The 20,942-nt window shown below is 35.3% G+C and overlaps 1 protein-coding gene across 12 annotated transcripts in view; it reads right to left on the reverse strand.

Annotated features, from left to right (window-relative positions):
• Window positions 1-20,942, reverse strand: part of MKLN1 (muskelin 1) — a 331,746-nt gene that overhangs the window by 89,022 nt on the left and 221,782 nt on the right. For 11 of the 12 annotated variants that reach the window (XR_015723840.1, XR_015723838.1, XR_015723836.1 and 8 more), the window contains 3 exons: window positions 19,236-19,345; window positions 16,353-16,545; window positions 593-670 (listed from right to left, as the gene is read on the reverse strand). Coding sequence is in view for 4 of the 12 variants with exons in the window: in XM_087860825.1 (XP_087716951.1) it covers window positions 593-670; window positions 16,353-16,545; window positions 19,236-19,345 (381 nt within the window). In the remaining 8 variants the exon portion in view is untranslated. Of the gene's footprint in view, window positions 1-592; window positions 671-16,352; window positions 16,549-19,235; window positions 19,346-20,942 lie in introns of those variants that run through there. The other variant, XM_087860827.1, reaches the window with a different exon arrangement.

Here is a 20,942-nt window from a genome sequence, read left to right on the forward strand (position 1 = left end):
GACCATGCTCTAGATCAGATTTTAAGTTTTGATAAATACCCTCTAAGGTCGACAAGTCAAAGAAGGAAGCATGAGTCCAAGCACTGAAGGCTCCAAACTCACTGTGAGGCTCAATATAAATGCCTATAAACAGTTAACTGTACCAGTATTTATTTTTATTCGGGTTACGACACTAGTTCTCATTTGTATCTGCTTAAAAAGTTCCATAGATTTAGAATGATATGCCCCATTTCTACTTTTCTTATAAGCCCTGTTCGCTTTAGTGAGCAATTCTGCAAAACTGAGGGTTTATCAGGAACACATTTGGCATTACAACACTAAGCCTGTAATTTTACAGCATCTCTATAAAAGCAGTTTATGAGGGTATTCTGTGTAAAAACTGCCCAATCTTCTGTTTTAGTGGTAAAACAAAAAGGTTTAAAAGGAAAGTTTAATGTAGTAAGCTAACTCCACCATCTAGTTAAGGAACCTATGTCTTATGTTAAACACTTGCATTTCTCACACAAAGTACTCTAAAACTTGAGCTACCCTGGAAAAAATGAAACTGAGACATTAAAGCAAAACCACTCACAACCTAGAAAATAAGGCTTACCTTTGGTGCTTTTGGGAATGATTTGACTCCATCTTGGCTTATATTCCTGTTGACTGATGTACTGATTGAACAAACCATCTGCAAATACCAAAGAATGAGAGAGAATTATTTATACCTTAACTGACTTACACTTTATATTATAGCAAAAAAGAAAAAAAGCCTACATTAAGGGGAATTATTAACATGTCACTAATACCCTAATAATAGCACATTTTCAGAAACTGTGTCACTTCAGTTTTCACTCTATCTCAAATATAAATAGTAAAATATTAGTTGATACAACCATGTAAACAACTTGTTTTAGTGGCAGCTCATACTAAATTTACTATGTTTTCCCCATTTTTGTCACGACGAATACAAGAAAACTAGAGTAGAAGATGAGTGCCTCAACAACTTTGGTCTAGGCCCTTACAACCTCAGGAAAAAACAAAACTAACTGTTTAAAGTGAAAATTCCATTTTTACATGATTTTCTTTGAGTATAAAACCACAGAGATAAAAGTACCGGTGCAAGTATAGTTACATATTCACCAAATACTTATGAAATGTTAAAATTCATTCTGTCTTAGTTAAGACAGACTAAAGATGACTTAATTAAAAAAATAACTTTATGAACTAGGCATTATCATCTCCATTTTACAGATGGGGAGATGTGTGTTTAGAGATACTAAGGAACTTAACCAAAATCATGCAGCTCTTAAGTGGTAGGCAGGGACTCGTGTTTCACTCTGCTTTACTTCTGAACTTATTTCATCAATAAATTCGTAACTTACTTCTTTTTTTTTTTTTTTAAAGATTTTATTTATTTATTCGACAGAGATAGAGACAGCCAGCGAGAGAGGGAACACAAGCAGGGGGAGTGGGAGAGGAAGAAGCAGGCTCATAGCGGAGGAGCCTGATGTGGGGCTCGATCCCACAATGCCGGAATCACGCCCTGAGCCGAAGGCAGACGCTTAACCGCTGTGCCACCCAGGTGGCCCTCGTAACTTACTTCTTATGAGGAGTTGTTACACTGGCTGCCATAGTGGTTACAGAGATTGAGCTCCCCATATATATTTATTTCATCCCAAATAATTATCAAGCCCTAATCCCATGCTCCTCAACAAACATTCATTTAAGAATGGTGTAGACCCCAATTCTGGCTAATGCATCCAATGTTTCCTTTGCTTCTAAATAAACACACCAAGAAGACAAATCTACTTTTATTCTTCTGGAAATTTTCCTGTCTGTATGCAATGTACAGCCAATCTGCACAGGTATGAGAATGAAGTCGATTCAATAATGACAAAGCAGAGACAGGAAAAGAAACTGCATCACTGAACTGACCAACCATGAAATCTACCTCTGGACTTGTTATGTCATATAACAACATATACTTACTTTTTAAACAAGGGTTTTCTATGACATGAATCAATACAGATTATAACTTACAAAGACAACTTTAGTATAAATTCTATCATTTGACTCCGATCTCAATCTGAAAAAAGGTTTTCCCTTTTGCTTCATTTAGTCCCTAACATAAATACTTTTCTGAAGAATTTATAAATAAAACTGTCCGTTCTCCATGACTTACACATTTGCCACAGACTGTGTAATATACAGAGATCTCCCTAATTTCTTTCTTTTCTGGGTAATTATGCAGCTCAACTGAACCACACCCTTTAGCTTACAAGTCTTTTCAGATGATTTTAACTGAAAACTTCCATCCCATATACTCCTCTAGTTGCTCTTTTTCTTTGCTTTTAGGACTTCATAATTTTTGCAAAAAGAAAGTTCTAATATTCGTCTTTCCTTTGAAAGTTAGCACTCAGACATTAGCATTTATATTTTAATTGTTACAGTAAGGGGAAAAAGTAGATTCAAGACTTATTTTAGTGAGAGTGTTTCTATCAAAATCTACTCCCCCGTGGGCTTTTCTGATAATTCTTACCCATCCAGCCTACTCTGACCAATACTCTCCCGCTACACGAACTGGAAAACTTTTTTTCAGATAAAATTAACAGGGGCTCCTGTTAATGATGCTAGTAAAATATGAATCATAAATTTTGAATTCTATAGACACAAATCATAGTAAGTGAATTTTACTCAGTTTTGAGAAAGACACATAAAAGTTAATCCTTTTAAAAAAGCTTAAACAGAAGACATAATTATTTGATAAAGACAATGATTTTAAAATATATGCATTAATTCTACATAACAGCTAACTGAAGAGAAAGAAAAAAGTAAAAGACAGGAATATGCAGGGATGAGTAGAAAACTAAGAAAGACAAGGAAACTACACACATGAAAAATACAAAGCAAAAATAGAGAAAATTAGAAAAGTCATAAATTCCATATTTTTTTAACAGTAACCAATTGCCATACTACCTACATCTCTTATACTAATTGTAATTAGTTATACAACTTTGATAAGTAAGTTCCTTATCTATAAAACTCGTGTTTAAGAGCAGGATAGGGCCAGAGGTTCCTTCCAAATTCTGGCACACTAAGATTCCACCACTGTTATAACGAATATATTTACTGGAACTATGTGTGTCTGGCCGATTTTACCTTATGCTCATCTTAGGAAAGTCTTCATCTCCTCTTTCTCCTTAAGCCTTATAGCACTACTTGGAACGAGAACTCATAATCCACTGGGGGAAATTCTTTTAAGAGTGATCACATCAACAGTTCTACTCAAATGAAGGACCCCATCCCTGATTTTTCAAGTCCTTCTGAACACTGCAAGTAAAATTAAATTCTCTAATTGTTTCTTCAACCAATCCTTCTACCCCCACTCTTAACTAACCTAAAAAGCTTACAAATACTCTACCCATCAAGACCTTCATGTTGTTTTTCTTTTATCAAACACAACTATCCTACAAAAATATTGTCAGTAATTTTCAAAGTAAAAAGAACAAACTCCCCAACATTATATAATTTCCATAAAATAATCTGTAAATACACACACAGACACACGGGTGGAAAAAAGTAAAACACTGTCATGCATCAAAAAGCTAAGTGATTTTCTTTGGTTTCCAGGATTAGGATGATTTTTTTATTGGGGGTTTTTTCTTTGTACTTCACTATTTTCCCAATTTTTCTGCATTGAGTACTACAATTACCAGAAGCCACAAAACAACTAATATATGGAATTATTTTCTAAACCTCAAAAGAACTTTGTAACATAGTTATTGTAACATATTGTGACATAAGCCATTTTCATAGCCTTTATTACCCCTGGGAAATGTCTATTCTTCACAGATCACTAGACACATCTACATTTCTACAATCAGTGCTTTATACAGTAACATTAGTTGTTTTTAACAAGGACAAAGAGAGACAAAAATGTCCAAAGTTTATTTACAGTCAGGCTTGCAGAGGATATTACTCACAAAATTTAAAATATTAACTTCTCCAAGTTTAAAATACTAGAAATTATGATGGTCTTATTCTAGGTAGATAAAATTAATCTTCTCCTGAATAATGGACAGTTAATAGCACAATATCAGATATGTTCAGTATATAATAAAAGCTTAGAAAAGAAAAAAAAAGGCAGGAAATAGGGGGACTTTCCTAGTCACACGGTAGACATTTCCTCTGTGTCATCTTAATGTTAGTAAGTATCTAACATTAAAACAAACTGCGCATAAAACTTCTACTTTCAGGGGCGCCTGGGTGGCTCAGTCCTTAAGCGTCTGCCTTTGGCTCAGGGCGTGATTCCGGAGTTCTGGGATCGAGCCCCATGTCGGGCTCTTCCACTGGGAGCCTGCTTCTTCCTCTCCCACTCCCCCTGCTTGTGTTCCCTCTCTCACTGGCTGTCTCTCTCTGTCAAATAAATAAATAAAATCTTTATAAAAAAAAAACCACACAAAAAAAAACAAGAAAAAACTTCTACTTCCAAGAAAGCATATTTCTAGTATACAATGACACCCTAACAAGGCACACTATTTTGCATAGAGTAGTCAAGCAAACATTTGAAAAAAAAATTATTTGAGGAACTTTTAAATTTGTCTCCCTCTCTCCCTAATGAATTCTTTTTGTCTTCACTATTCTAAAAGACAACAATTCTCTCTGATGTCTCCTACTCTTCTATTGTGGAGACTCTTATGAAACACGAAGAAAATTATTTAGATACAGCATTATCAAATCTGGAAATAACTTTCCAAAAAAGATCTTACAAAAAAAGAAAAACAAAACAAAACTGACTTTTACTGAGTATCAACTGTGAGCAAGACACCACAAAGGTTAAACTAATTTAGTCCTTAAACCTATACTATAATGATTATTAATTAATGCAAAGGTTAAAAAATTAAGGGTCAAAGAAGTTAAATAACACGCCTAAGGACTCCCAACAAAAAGGTATAAAAAGCTCAAAGTCCAAAATATTTTCAACCCTCCAGACTAACAATAAAGATAGATACATATATATAATGGACTAACACACATATAATAGATTAGTTTTTTTATTACAATCTAACATAAAACCCTGTAACAGACATGGCAAAATTTACCCATTCAACAATACATGAAAATAATCAAGACTTTGGAAAAGAAAACTTGCCATTCCAGATCATTCTACTACATATTAAACAAATCCGGTATTAAAAGAATAAAAAGAAAAAAAGTTGAAAAAAATTATTTATGATTTAAAGGAAACAGTGTAATCTCTCTCTTAAATGAAGACCTACTCCTACTGTGGCTAAAGTTTATGTTTCATTTCTTCTCTGGAATGCTGGTTTGCCACTACCCTAGATTACTTACTTACTGAAGCATTCCTGTTGGCTGGAAGTGGTTCCTTATAAGCACTGGCTTGTTTGGGAAGCTAGCCGTTCTATCAAAAAACAAAATAAAAACCAAACCAAACCAAACACCTCTTCTTTGAAAGATATCATGGCTTAACATAAGACAAAAGCTAGAAATCTATAAATTCCAGCCCTCTCACATCCCTCTCACTCCCAACTATCCAAGCTCTATTATTAGCTTCTTGACATTGATTCATGTTATAATATTAAATCATCTAACCACTCCAAACAAAAAATATTATAACGACTTAAAAATATGTATTTGCATTTTACAGAGAAACATGATAAATTAAAGACAACTCTCATTTAATCTATTCTAATATGCACTACTGCCTCTTGCCAGGGAAACTGGGTTATCAATAAATAGTCCAGATGGATCTGGAGTAGGTTACATGGAATAGCTATATAATAACTTTCAATGAAACAGTAACTTTCAATGAAATGACATGCTTTAAGAATCTTCTTTTATGTCTTCAAAAAGAAAATAATGCAAATGCTCATTAAGGCTTTGATGAACAGTAATACTACAGTAATACTACATGCCACAGAAACTTTACTTTTTAAAAAGATTTTATTTATTTTATTTTAGAGAAAGAGAGAGAGAGAGAGTGTGAGTGGCAGAGGGAGAAGGAGAGATTCTCAAGCAGACTCTGTGCTGAGTGTGGAGCCCGACACAGGGCTTGATCCCATGACCCTGAGATCATGACCTGAGCTGAAATCAAGAATCAGCCACTGAACCAACTGAGCCACCCAGGTGCCCTGAAACTTTATTTTTTAACAGAAAAAGTTTAATTTCTAGAACTCAAATAGTCATAAGCTTGAAATCCCTTGAAATAATCAATTAAAATGCTGCAAAGATTAAAGCAGGGTAAAGATTTTTTTCAAAATGCATTGCTTTCAGTACCTTGTTTTAATTTAAAAGAATTCCCTTTTAAGATCTAAAAATAAATGAAAAGCTGACACCTCTGCATCCCAAACACTTTCACCACGCTCCCTATATTTCTAATTCTTGAAAGATCTTGCTAATAATAAGCCTTTTGTTTTGGTATTCCTAGATATTTTATATGATTCAGCAAAAAAACTGTAGTCTCTCTATTGAAATAATGACATTCTTATCTACAAAAATATGACAACACCCATTCTACTCTTTAGAAAGTCTCAAAAACAAATTAAAAAGTGAGGCATTTAAACATTCCTATGAACTACCTAAGTTTAAAAATTACTTCTATGTTTTAAGAGGAAGTCAGGCAGTTGCTAGTATTTCTATTTCTGACAAACATCTAAAGCAGGAAATCAGAAGGGTCTGATAAAAGTAAAACTATGCAAAAGAAATGAAAATGTCATTTAGGAGAAAGCATGCTAAGACAGAGTTGCTAACAATTTTCAAACTATTTAAAGTCTCCAGGTCCAACACCGTCTCATTTTTTCCCTCTATGATTAAGACTGTAATAAACACATTTCATACAGTTCTAACTAGGCACAAGCTGTTCTTGTCTCCAATAGTTAATACCCTCTTAAAAAGTACATGACAAAAAATGAAACCTAGGAAGTTTTTACCAAGCGGAAAAAAGAAAATGTTCAAACCTCATCTAAGATTTAAAGGGGGAAAAAAAGAGAGCATATATAATAGTACTGAAACCTATACCCCAAGTTCTTTCAAACTCATTTCTCATCAAAACAGAGATGACAGGGGTACCTGGGTGGCTCAGGTGGTTAAGTGTCCAACTCTTGATTTTGGCTCCAGTTGTGATCTCAGGGTAGTGAGACAGAGCACCCCCCCAGGCTGGGTGTGGAGCCTGCTTAAGATTCTCTCTCTCCCTCTGCCCCCCTGCTCGCATGCATGAGCACTCTCTCTCTCTCTTTAAGGAAGAAGGAGTACGTGGTAGAAGGGGAGGAGGAAGGGAGGAGGAGCACAGCAGGAGGAGAAGAAGAAATCCTAAAGGATATATGCTTAAGGCAGAAGAAAAATGATCCTAGATACAAGATCGGGGCACCTGGGTGGCTCAGTCAGTTAAGTATCTGCCTTCAGCTCAGGTCACGATCTCACGGTCCTGAGATCAAGACTCAGTCAGGCTCCCTGCTCAGCAGGGAGTCTGCTTGTCCCTCTGTCCCTCCCTCACTCACACTCTCTCTCAAATAAATAAAGTCTTTAAAAAAAAAAAGATCAAAGATGCAAATATTACTGAAGAACAAAAAAATTAGTAAATACTTGGGTAGAATTACTGAACACTGAATAGTGTAAGAACAGTAATATTTTATAGTCTTTGAATGTGGTATCAAAATAAAGGACAACAATAACTTATGAGTTGGAAGGTGACTAGATGGGAGTTGAAAGTCCACTAAGTCCTAATATGGGAAAAGGGAAAAGGCACTGATTAATTTTGTTAAATATGTATACTTGCTGTAATTTCTAGACTAATCATAAAGTCTAGATAAACAAAGTATGTTGCTTCCAAACAAGAAGAAAAAAATGAAAAGATTAAAAAGTTTTAAGAGTTAACAACCAAAAGAATAAATAAAGGACATGACAAAGTATATACAATAAAATGGTAATATTAAACCTGTATATTTACCACTAATTCAATCATGCAAATGAAATAAATGCTCAAATCAAAAGGCGGCAGATTTTTTTTTACCTAAATTTATAGGAGATACTTCTTTAAGAAAAAAAAGAGTAACAGAAAGGTTGAAAATAAAAAGGTAAGAAAAGATACATTATGCAAATACTTACCAATGAAAGCTTAATGTAAGACAATTTATGCCTTTAAGCAAAAACACTACTAGACTTGGCCACAGCAACTTTTTGCTTGACACATCTCCAAAGGCAAGGGAAACAAAGGCAAAAATGAACTACTGGGACTTCATCAAAATAAAAGACTTTTGCGCAGGGAAGGAAACAGTCGACAAAACCAGAAGACGACTGATAAAATGGAAGAAGATATTTGCAAATGTCTTATCAGATAAAGGGCTAGTGTCCAAAATCTATAAAGAACTTATCAAACTTAACACCCAAAAAACCCAATAATCCAATCAAGAAATGGGCAGAAGACATGAACAGACATTTCTCCAAAGAAGATATACAAACGGCCAACAGACATATGAAAAAATGCTCAACATCACTCGGCATCAGGGAAATACAAATCAAAACCACAATGAGATACCACCTCACACCACTCAGAATGGCTAAAATTAACAAGTCAGTAAACAAAAAATGTTGGCGAGGATGTAGAGAAAGGGGAAACCTCTTACACTGTTGGAAGGAATGCAAGCTGGTACAGCCACTCTGAAAAACAGTATGGAGGTTCCTCAAAAGTTGAAAATGGAGCTACCCCATGACCCAGCAATTGCACTACTGTGTATTTACCCCAAAGATACAAATGTGATCTGAAAGGGCACCTTCACCCCAATGTTAATAGCAGCAACGTCCACAAGAGCACAACAGTCAAACTGTAGAAAGAGCCCAGATGTTCATCGACAGATGAATGGATAAAGAAGATGTGGGGTGTGTGTAGGAATACTACTCAGCCATCAAAAATTTGAAACCCTGCCATCTGGAAGGACATGGATGGAACTAGAGGGTATTATGCTAAGTGAAAAAAGTCAATCAGAGAAAGATAATTATCATATGATCTCACTCATACGTAGAATTTAAGAAACAAAACAAAGGATCAAAGGTAAGAGAGGAAAAAATAAAAAAAGATGAAATCAGAGAGGGAGACAAACAATAAGAGACTCTTAACTATAGGAAACAAACTGAGGGTTGCTAGAGGGGAGGGGGTAACTGAGTGATGGACATTAAGGAGGGCACGTGATGTAATGAGCACTGGCTATCATTTAAGAGTAATGAATCACTGACCTCTACTTCTGAAACTAATATATGTTAATTAATTGAAGTGAAACAAAAAATAAAAATTTTAAAAAATGCTACTAGAGATAAAAACACATTTCCTAATGGTATAAGATTTAATTTAAAATTAAAGAATTTAGGGGTGCCTGGGCGGCTCAGTTGTTAAGCATCTGCCTTCGGCTCAGGGCGTGATCCCGGCGTTCTGGGATCGAGCCCCACATCAGGCTCCTCGGCTGGGAGCCTGCTTCTTCCTCTCCCACTCCCCCTGCTTGTGTTCCCTCTCTCACTGGCTGTCTCTCTCTGTCAAATAAATAAACAAAATCTTAAAAAAAAAAAATTAAAGAATTTAAATTATATATACCTAGAAACATGGCTTCAAAATATATAAAGCAAAATTGGACAAATCCATAAGAGATGGGCAATTCCAAAATCACAGTAGAAAGAGTTAACATATTTTTCTTCATAGCTGAGAGAATCTGACAGAAAATCACTGTTGGTAAAGAAAATTTGTGGAACATCGTTAGCAAACTGAACCAACTGGATATATACAGAAAACTGCCCCAATAAATAAAGAACTCATATTCTGTCCAAGTATGTATAACATGTTTATAAAAATTAAACAAACTAGACCATATAGTAAGTCTCATCGAATTTCAAAGAACTAGAATTCTATAGAATATGTACTCTGACTACCATGCATTCATGCTAGAAATAAGTTAACAATTAAAAAAAAAAAGAAATCTGAAATTTGGGTATTTAATCTAGAAATGAAAAACAAAACTACATTTCTATATAACTATGGCTTACAAAAGAGCCATATTATTTCATAATGAAATTGTTGAACTGGACAAAAATGAAAATATTTCATAGCACAACTAAAAAATAAGTAGAGGGGAATTTATATACTTAAATGTATATATGGGAAAATAACAAGTCTGGAAATTAATATGCCAAGCATCCACCTTAGTGAGTTACAAAAAGACAGCAACTTAGTTCCAAAGAGAGAAAGAAGACAACTACAGCAACAGTCGAAGACTTTACAAATAACAGGAAGAATCAACAAACCAGAAACTGGTTTCCTCAAAAGACCAATAAACTTAAGAAATTTCTGGTGACAGTGAGAGTGATGGGGGGAAAAAAAATTCATAAATGAGAAATAGAAGGCATGAAAGATATTTCAAGAAATCCTGAAAACATTAAACAAGGGGATATTAGGTATATTTTCATGCCCGTAAGTTTGAAATTTTAAGCGAAACTGATAAATTCCTAGAAAAAGGTAACTTGTTAAAAGCTGAACCAACCAAACAACCCTGAATAGTCTTACAACATTTAAATAAGTTGAACTGTGACAAAAATACTTTCCCCAAGCAATTTCTTTTTTTTTTTTTAATTTTATTTATTTATTTGACAGAGACAGCCAGCGAGAGAGGGAACACAAACAGGGGGAGTGGGAGAGGAAGAAGCAGGCTCCCAGGGGAGGAGCCTGATGTGGGGCTCGATCCCAGAAAGCTGGGATCACACCCTGAGCCGAAGGCAGATGCTTAACGACTGCGCCACCCAGGCGCCCCCTCCCCAAGCAGTTTCTAAGCACAAATAGCATAATGACAAATTCTACCAAGCATATGAGAAAGAATTCAAATCTTACACATACACAGATTATAAGAAGAAAAGGTTAACTCCTCAACACATTATGTGAGATCAGTGTAATAATGATATTAAACCTCAAGAGAAAGGTAAGATAAAAATTACAAGGCCAATCTTACTAATGAAAATATAGTTGGAAGAATTCTAACAAAACATTAATCCATCTAAATCCAAAACAGACCAAAAAATATATGAGAAAGATAGATTTATCTGAGAAATGCAAAGTTAAGTATATCTGAGGTTTAACATTAGAAAACCAATCACTGATTTCAATTAATAGAGTTTAGGAAGAAAAATGTTATCACATAAGACAGAGGAAAAAGTGGTAAAATTCAATACCCATTTATAACATAAACTCTTAGCAATCTAGGACTCTAATACAGGATCTCCAAAACCCCAGATCAAATAACATACTTCACAAGGAAATGTTGAAAGCATTTGTTTTGAGATCATGAACTATATAGGGATATCCACTATCATTACGTCATCTCACCCTTGTACTAAATATCCTGGCCAAGAGATTAAGCACAAGAGAAGTAAGGCATAGGGCTGGTCCTTATGCATACGTATTTTAAACTGAACAGAAATGAAAACACAACACAGCACAATTTGTGATATACAGCTAGCAGTGTTTTTATGTCACCAACTAGATCCCAAGACCTAACACTTTTACTGCCCACCTGCTTGTACTCACTAACCTTTGTCTTACATTTTTCGGTAAGCTATTCTTTTCTGTTTAGCTCTTAACTCAGGTAAATGAAACCTGAAAGCACCCCTGAGGTGATGGAGACTGCCCTGACAAGACCTCCTGCAAGCCCAGACCACCCGCAGGCCCAGACCACCCAGACCTTTTGAGCTAAATCCCAACCTGCACCTGCACAGAAGGACCATGGAGTGACCTTGGAAGGAACAACTGCCTTTACCTCATTATAATACTAAAATCTCCACCCAAGGAGGAGCCTCCGCTTCATTCACATAACGTACAATATATGTGTAGGCATGTTTCTTTAAGGCACATGCGTCATCTTATGCTCACCTCTACATATGAAGACAAGGCTTCCCAATCTAAATACTCATCCCAACCCTAAACAAAAGGAACCCAATTCACCCTTTCTCAGGAAGTCAAAGCTTTGGAAGCCATTCCCTGTGATCTCCTTCTTTGCTGTAAATAAAAGTTTTCTTTGTGCAACAACTCGATCTGGTGCAGTTTCTGACTCACCAAGGAGTGAATTCATGTTGGCTCGGTTACATTTCGAAGATAACTTTAACACCAAATGCTTAGTAAAGAAAGGTCTCAAGTTAATGGCCTTAGCTTTCGTTTTTAAGAAACTAGAAAAAGAAGAGCAAATTAAAACTGAACTATGTAGAAAAAAGGAAATAATAAAGGTAGAAATCAATGAAATAGAAGAAAAAGAAACAAAGACAAAGAAACCAGCAATCACCAATTTCAGAATATGACATAAAGATGTCATAAAGATATAACAACTTTATGCCAATAAATTCACCAATTTAGATGAAATGCGAATAGTCCTTAGAAAATGCAAACTACCAATGCTCACTCAAGAAGATATACAGAATATGAACAGCCCTATTGCTATTAACAATATTAAATCTGTAGTTAAAAACCTTGCCACAAAGGTAACTCCAGCAAGACTTGAGATCTCACTCCAAAAAAAAAAAAAAAAAAATGCTGAGAGGGAAACAGGCCTGCCACATAATTATCAACCACCACATAAACCATGGAGTGAGAAGAAATAATAGAAGAGGGGAAAGAGAGAAAAGGGAGAGGAGAAAGAAAAGTGGGAAGGAGATGAAGACCTACAGTTGAAACTTTAGGACCATGGTATTAAACTTTATCCCTTCCTTATCTCACAAAAGCAAACTTGAATGGAAATAAGATAAACACTGCAAAGGGAGGTTAGGTTTTCTTTGAATATTTCCTGTTCCTAGATGATTACTTTTGCCCATCATCACTGGATTCTACTCCCCTCCCACCCCCGGCACTGTCAGGGAAAAAATAGCAATAACTGGCCAGGGGTACTGGACCTGTAATGAAATTAAATATAAATGTAGGGGTGTTTCTAACAAATAGGAAGCCTATTACAGAGACTTTCTCTCGAATATCTCAAATACTCATATTTGAAGAACACACTAAGATACGCCAAACATAATTTTTGTTTCCTCCATTGTAAAATGCTTTTGACTCCCTAGGCTTTCCTATTTAGCAAACAGGAACTTCTTGCCCTTCTCTGCTATGTTTTTAGTGGAGCAGAAGCCAAAAAGCTCTGCAGTGTTTACTTCCTTATTTGTCCAACAAATCATCATCAGTGAAGTCAGCAGCAAACTGAACAACCCTGGAAGGAATGTTTATTAACTAAACACTGTTCCAAGCCAGTTGAGGAGTACAAAAAATATGAGTCGGTTCTAAGTCTCAAGAATACAGAAACGACCAATTTTCCCTAAAACTTGGGCCCTTCCTACAGCCAGAAAGGTAACTTAAGTCCCTATACTAGCAAAGCTGTGCATGATCTTAACAGTTTCTCTTAAACGAGTATATTGATCAAGACATAGTTTTTATTTTATTTTATTTATTTTTAAAAAGATTTTATTCATAGGGGCGCCTGGGTGGCACAGCGGTTAAGTGTCTGCCTTCGGCTCAGGGCATGATCCCAGCGTTATGGGATTGAGCCCCACATCAGGCTCCTCCGCTATGAGCCTGCTTCTTCCACTCCCACTCCCCCTGCCTGTGTTCCCTCTCTCGCTGGCTGTCTCTCTCTGTGTTAAATAAATAAATCTTTAAAAAAAAAAAAAAGATTTTATTCATTTATTTGACAGAGAGAGAGCACAAGCAGGGCGAGGGGGCAGGCAGAGGGAGAAGCAGGCTCCCCGCTGAGCAAGGAGCCCAATCTGGGGCTCCATCCCTGGATCCTGGGATCATGATCTGAGCCAAAGGCAGACACTTAACCAACTGAGCCACTCAGGCGCCCCACAGACACAGTTTTTAAATATAACTGTTTCTAGCCTAGTAGTAGCATAAAGTTGCCAGTGGTTTTTGTTGTTCTCATTGTTATTCACCTTAACAATATATTACATGCCTTAAGATAAAGATTTGAAGCAAAATTAACAAATCATGAAAATACTTGTGACTTCCTCATCTTCAGGTTAAAAAAATATAGAATTCATTCTTGGAAATGGCATACATACATTTATACTTTCATTGATGGCATTTTAACAGTTTGGGAAGAGATTAATAATAATATATATTCTATTTATTTATACTCCAAAGTTTACTCTATTTCAAACATAGTAATCATTTATTTGCAAATATCATTACCAATTAAATAAGCAGTACCAATGTATAAGGCTGAGAGGCAGGTTTGTTTTTACAAAGCAATGGAGCCAGAAGCAATTCATTTTAAGTTAATTTAAAATTTATAAACTCAAAGAAGGCAGTACTGGTTCCATTTTCTTCAGTTGTAAAATAGTCAACCTATCTGATAAATGAGCACATAATAATGGATGATAACAGAGATAAGATTAAAATACATGAAAGCAGAGGGGCGCCTGGGTGGCACAGCGGTTAAGCGTCTGCCTTCGGCTCAGGGCGTGATCCCGGCGTTCTGGGATCGAGCCCCACATCAGGCTCCTCCGCTATGAGCCTGCTTCTTCCTCTCCCACTCCCACTGCTTGTGTTCCCTCTCTCGCTGGCTGTCTCTATCTCTGTCAAATAAATAAATAAAATCTTAAAAAAAAAATACATGAAAGCAGAGAATGGAGAAAGTCTAGTTCTTTCTACTAAAAAAATCACCAAATTTCATTCCATAAGTTTTATACTGAGCACTAAGCTGTTTTTATTCACAATGTTTCTAATACCAAATGTGTGGGGTTTTTCTCACACCAGCTGTTTCTCCAATTTTCTGACACCAACTGGTATCCAACAATTCAATTCTGAGACTATCTACCTGAAGTTACCTAGTCAGATCCTTATAAGTTAAAGGGCTCAGTCCCACAAGACTATCCCCACTTCAGATTCCAACCCCAAGTCCCAGGCCACCTGTACTACTTATTTACTGCCTATAAACCTGAGAATCCCACAACCCCCCTCAGGTTCAATAATTCACCAGAGTGAGTGAGAGAATGGAGACAGAGAGAGAGAGACAGAGAGAGAGCGAGAGAGAAAGTGCGTGTGCGTGCGCGTGTGTTTTCTATGCCCTCTTCAGCACCTCAATGTTTAGGGCTTTTTTTTTTTTTTTTTGAGCCTCTACTACTTACACATGATTGATGAAAACACTGGCCACTGGTGATTGAACTCAACCTCTGACCCCTCTCCCCTCCCAGGAGGTCAGGGTGGGGGGTGGGGCTCAAAGTTTCAGCCCTCTACACACAGGGTTTGGTCTTTCTAGAAATCTGAAGCTTAGGGACCCCGGCCACCTGTTATCTCAGCATACAAAAAAACACTCTTATCCCTCCACCAAATTCTAAGAGTTTTAGGAAACAAAGACCAAATATTTATTTAAAAAAAAATTTTTTTTTAAGATTTTAATTTATTTATTTGAGAGCGTGCAAGCATGCGCAAGCAGGAGCAGGGGGGATGAGCAGAGGGAGAGAGAGAGGAAGAAGCCGACTCCCCACTGAGCAGGGAGTCCAAAGCCGGACTCAATCCCAGAATCCTTGGATCACGACCTGAGCCGAAAGCAAGAGCTGGATGTTTAACTGACTGAGCCACCTAGGCGCTCCAATATATTTTTTCCTATTATACCATAGAACCTATTCTGTTCTTTGTTACTGTGGGAGATTATTTTTTAAAAGAATACCATTCTATAAAATAAGAGATCCTTTTTAAAAATAACAAACCATACCAGAGCTTTAATATTCAAATAGATGTCATCCTCCAAAACAATTATCTTTGGAGATTATATCATGTTCTAATATTCACATTTCTTTCAAAACCAGATCATAAACCATCCAATAAAATCAGCAATTATGTAGCATCCACATCACACAGATGTTTCCAGTACAAATCTCCTCATTCATTGTAACTATTTACTAATATTTTTTAACGTATCCAACTATCCATTATGCCAAATTATGCCATTAAAAATGGTAATTTTCTATCAACAAAAATACATAAAGGAATAGGCCTGCAAAACAGAAGGTAACATTTAAAGCCTTTTTGTAACATTGTTTACTGCTACTCAATGTTAGCATTCATAAACGAAAATGTGTGCTTCCATGGTTTCCCAAGACGGCAATTTAGATTTAGATATGCGAGTTCAAATATGCCTCTTTTTTGCTTTTCCAAGTATCATTATGGATCTATCTTATATAAAAGCAGCACATAATTCAACAAGCTAACAATCTTTACAGAGTAAAAAGAGGGGAAAAAAAGTAAACTAATAATTGGCGTAAGATTATATTCTTTTCAAAAAACTGTTTCTTGTATATATTTGAAATCACCTTAATAAACTAAGTTTGTTTAAACATACCATTTACAGCTTTCTCAATCAATTCTTCACAAGCATCAAAATCACCCTTCAACACCAGTTTATCATGTAGATCTGTTAACATGGGATGTTCCAGGGCAATCTTGGTTTTTTTTTGTAGCGATTCAAAGGCCTCTGTATAGTTGTGTTGTCTGAAGTGTTTTAGGCAAAGGCGAATAGCTTCCTGTTCACGGTACTACTGGAACACAAGAGAAAGTACGGAAGGAAGAGATCTGCTTAGTTATTACTGTAGGCAATAAGTGACAACTAACCTAACGTCAGTGTTTACTATGTGCTAAGCATTGTACTATTCATGAGTATCATTATTATTTCCACTTTGAAGGCAAAACTGAAGCTTAGTCAATTATAGTAACTTGCCAAAAGTCACAAAGGTATATAGCAGAAGGATACAAAAGAGATGAAGATATACAGATATACATATATATCCATAGGTATATATTTCATGAAGATGAAAGATATAAAAAGATGAAACTAAACCTAATTTTAGAGCCTGAACTTTTAAAAAAGCAGAGAAACTGTTAATCTAAGGCCACTTAAGATTGCAAAGACTGTAACTTCCACCGTGTTTACTCCTCACATTACAATGTTGGTACTGAAAGCATAGAAACCATTAAATAATATATGTAAGTTATATTATGCTTTCTGTTCTTGGTTCTTAGTTCAAGTTATTATATGAAAAGCAAACATTATCAAGTGTTCTATGTATTTCAAAAATCACAAACAGGGCTTATGACTCAAAATGACGAGAAAAAGGTTACTTAAATTTTATATTTTTCTCTAAGCCTGGGCTACCTCATCTATTACACAGCTATAAAGTAAAAATCTCTATTAACTAGAATCCACAAAGAAGAATGTTCAATGTACTAACTCTCCCCTATTAGGATGAATGCCAAAAATACAAGCTCAGATAAAAACTTAAAAAAAAAAAAACCAGTAACTTCAAGGATATTTTATGAAATTTGTGAACTTTCCACAAATTTCCTAAATAAAAATTAACAAAATTAACTAATGACAAAGCAGCAATGCATGCTAACCAAACAAAAATATGATTTACTCGTAAGCATTATTCTTTTAAAAGGCAAAAATGCTACCTTTTAGGAAGATTTATAAGAGTTGAAACACAAATCAATTTATAATTGGCTGATTTTTTTACTAATAAAATGTCAAAACATTTTTCCTTAAGCATTACACTTAACCAAGATTTTCCTTATTCAAATAACAAAAGATTGATTCTTTATCCAAATGAACTTTGTTATTTCTTACCCTTCGCTTCTAAATAAAGACTTATCACAACTATCTGGAACCATATTAAACAGTAATACCTTTGTATCATGCTGACTTCAGGACTGTGAATCATATCCATATTATAAGTTTTCTATCAGGTTGCACACGGATACATAGCAGGAGAAAATTTATGAAATAATAGAACCTCAACGCTTTAAAACAAGAAACTCAAAGAGGTGCAGACTTTATCTAATTTCTAGAGGTTCATAATAAATGCAGCAAACTTGAAAAGTGAGTAAGACTGAACAATTTTATGTTCTCAAATATAATCTCTCCACACTGTTGGGGTAACAAGTGAAATTTGCAACTTTCTACAGTATCAGGAGATTTGTGTGAGTATACTAAAATACACACATACATCACAGGCTAAAGGGAAAATTGTATTCAAGTATCACAGAAATGTAATTATTATTTTTTTTAAAAGAACCAATAGAATTTAGAAGATGCTAAGTATATACAACTATGTGCATAACACTGTAAAGGTGATTTTTAATGTTTAAAAATACTGTCTCTACCTTGAAAGATCTTACAGTATTACAGGAAATCCAAGAATATATGAAAAATACAGAAAAATATCAAAAGTCAGCATCTATTTTAAGTTGAAAATAATCAAATGCCAAAAATAAATTAGTCAAAGAGTTCCTCAATTAAACCAACCAGAAAAGAGCTGAAATTCTATATGAAAAACCTTAGAAAGAATTTACAGTGCCTCCCAATATCCTATGAGTAGATCGGTTCACCCTTACTTGCAAATAAAAGTAACAGGAGGTAGTGAATAGACTAAAGCTTTATCATCTCCTTGACAAGAAAGAGAGAGCCCCCCTATCAAAAAAAAAAAAAAAAAGCTATGAGAGTCGAATAAATATACATCAAAAACAAAAAACAAAGCATAAAAGGTATGCAAAAAAGCCAAAAGACCTATTTCTCAATAACTTAAACTCACATTTTTTCAGGCTGCATCTACTGTATAAAATGATCTCTGAACAAAATTGTTAAATATAATTTTTATACTTCCTATAAGCACAAAATCATAATATTTACAGAAGCTATTTCAAATTCTTTGAAGGAAAAGTAAATATTCCTATTTTACTCAACAAACACAACGGAGTAATGTATTATAAAAGCAGTACAGAATCAATGCGACCCCACTGAAAACTGTGTTTAAAATATTTCTATCAATATAGGTTGAAAACAAAATTCAGGATCAGATAGGTTTAATAATATACATAATGGCAGACTCTGGAGCTAGACTGCCTGAGTTTATATGCTGGCTTGGGCACTTTACAACTGTGAACTGTGTAGACTTGAGCAAGATACTCAAACTCTCAGTTGCTCCATTCCATCATCTATAAAACAGGGATAACAACTGTACCTATCTCATAGAGTGGTAATGATTAAATAAGTTATAAAGATTGCTTGGCAGCTGACAGAATGCAAATAATAAATGTCAGCTGATTAATCATTATAGTTGTTACTATTCTCAGTATTTTAAATTATTCCCAATGAAGACAAAAGCTTGACACATTTCTCCCTTTATAGGCATCAGAAACATAAAACCAGGATTTTAAAATACAGTCCTACCTTGCTATACCAGTTGAGACAGGGTTGTACTACATCTGGATCATCAATGCCACTAAGTTCAACATACCAGATGCTAAAGTTAAAGCTGGGTCCCCAGGATAAGAGTGGAACTTTGTGGAGAAAAGGAAGAAAGAAAAAAAAAAAATTAACATAGTTCAAATAAAACTTCTGCACAGTAAAATCACTATTCATGTCCATTTAAATTCATTCAACAAATTTTCAGAACATTTTCTATAAGCCTAACACTGTATTATTAGGTTCTGGGGCTACAGTTAAAAAAAAAAAAAAAAATACGATCCATGCCATCAAGGGGTTTAATTTATGAAAACACTATAAAATAAATTCAAAGTGCTCATTTATCTACCCCTCTAAAAACAGGACCAGGGCTAGATGATTTAGCAGTCAAATTTTATCAAACCCGCAAGAAACAAATAATCGTTATACAAATTAAACTGCATCAGAGGACAAAAGAGATCAAAAGTTCAATTACTTAACAAGTGGCATAACCCTGAAAACAAAATCAGAAGAAAAAGAATTTAAGGCTCGGGGCGCCTGGGTGGCACAGCGGTTAAGCGTCTGCCTTCGGCTCAGGGCGTGATCCCGGCGTTATGGGATTGAGCCCCGCATCAGGCTCCTCCGCTATGAGCCTGCTTCTTCCTCTCCCACTCCCCCTGCTTGTGTTCCCTCTCTCGCTGGCTGTCTCTATCTCTGTTGAATAAAATAAATAAAAATCTTTAAAAAAAAAAAAGTTTAAAAAAAAAAGAATTTAAGGCTGATCTTAGCTATAAGTAAAAATTCAAAAATTTTTTTAAAGTTGCGGGGCGCCTGGGTGGCTCAGTCGTTAAGCGTCTGCCTTCGGCTCAGGGCGTGACCCCAGCGTTCTGGGATCGAGCCCCACATCAGGCTCCTCCACTAGGAGCCTGCTTCTTCCTCTCCCACTCCCCCTGCTTGTGTTCCCTCTCTCGCTGGCTGTCTCTCTCTGTCAAATTAATAAATAAAATCTTTAAAAAAATAAACTTGCAAAAAAATTCTACCAGGTTTTCACTGTAACCAAATAGAGTTCATTCCGGGAATGGAAGGATGGTTCAATAATAGAAGCTATATTAGTGTAAATCGTCACGTTAACAAAGTAAAAAATGTGTCTGATAACCTCACGTGGTGCTAAGAGTAAATTAATAAAATTTATTTTCTATGCATTAGAAAAAAAAACACCTCTTAATATGTAAGAAATAGAAGACAAAAGAAAACTACCTCACCTAAATTTTTTGTTAAATATCAAAAATTAAACCTAATGGAGAAACATTAAGTATTGCCACTCAAGTCAGGAACAAGACAAAGAAGCCCAATTATCTCTATTATTCAACACTATATGGGAGATCTTAGCCAAGCAGTAAAAGAAAAAAAAAATTAAGAAAAAACAGAATCACTTGAAGATGATATAGCTATCTTCATAAAAAATTCAAGAGATGCCAATGAAAAACAAGATCGTATGCAAGGTAAACATGAAAATCAGTTTTCCCTCTACCTGTAATAACCAATTAGAAAATTTAATGAAAAGTCCCCTTTAAAATGGTCACAAGAGCTTACAATATCTCAGAATAAACTTTAATATAGGCAGGATCTATTGAAGAAAATATAAAATGTTACTTAAGAATTGAATAAATGAGAGGACATACTATGTTCTTAAATGGGAAAACTCAATGTTGT

Source organism: Ursus americanus, chromosome 3, assembly GCF_024610735.1.
Source record: "Ursus americanus isolate L20-20 chromosome 3, mUrsAme1.1.p, whole genome shotgun sequence".
Lineage (NCBI taxonomy): Eukaryota > Metazoa > Chordata > Mammalia > Carnivora > Ursidae > Ursus > Ursus americanus.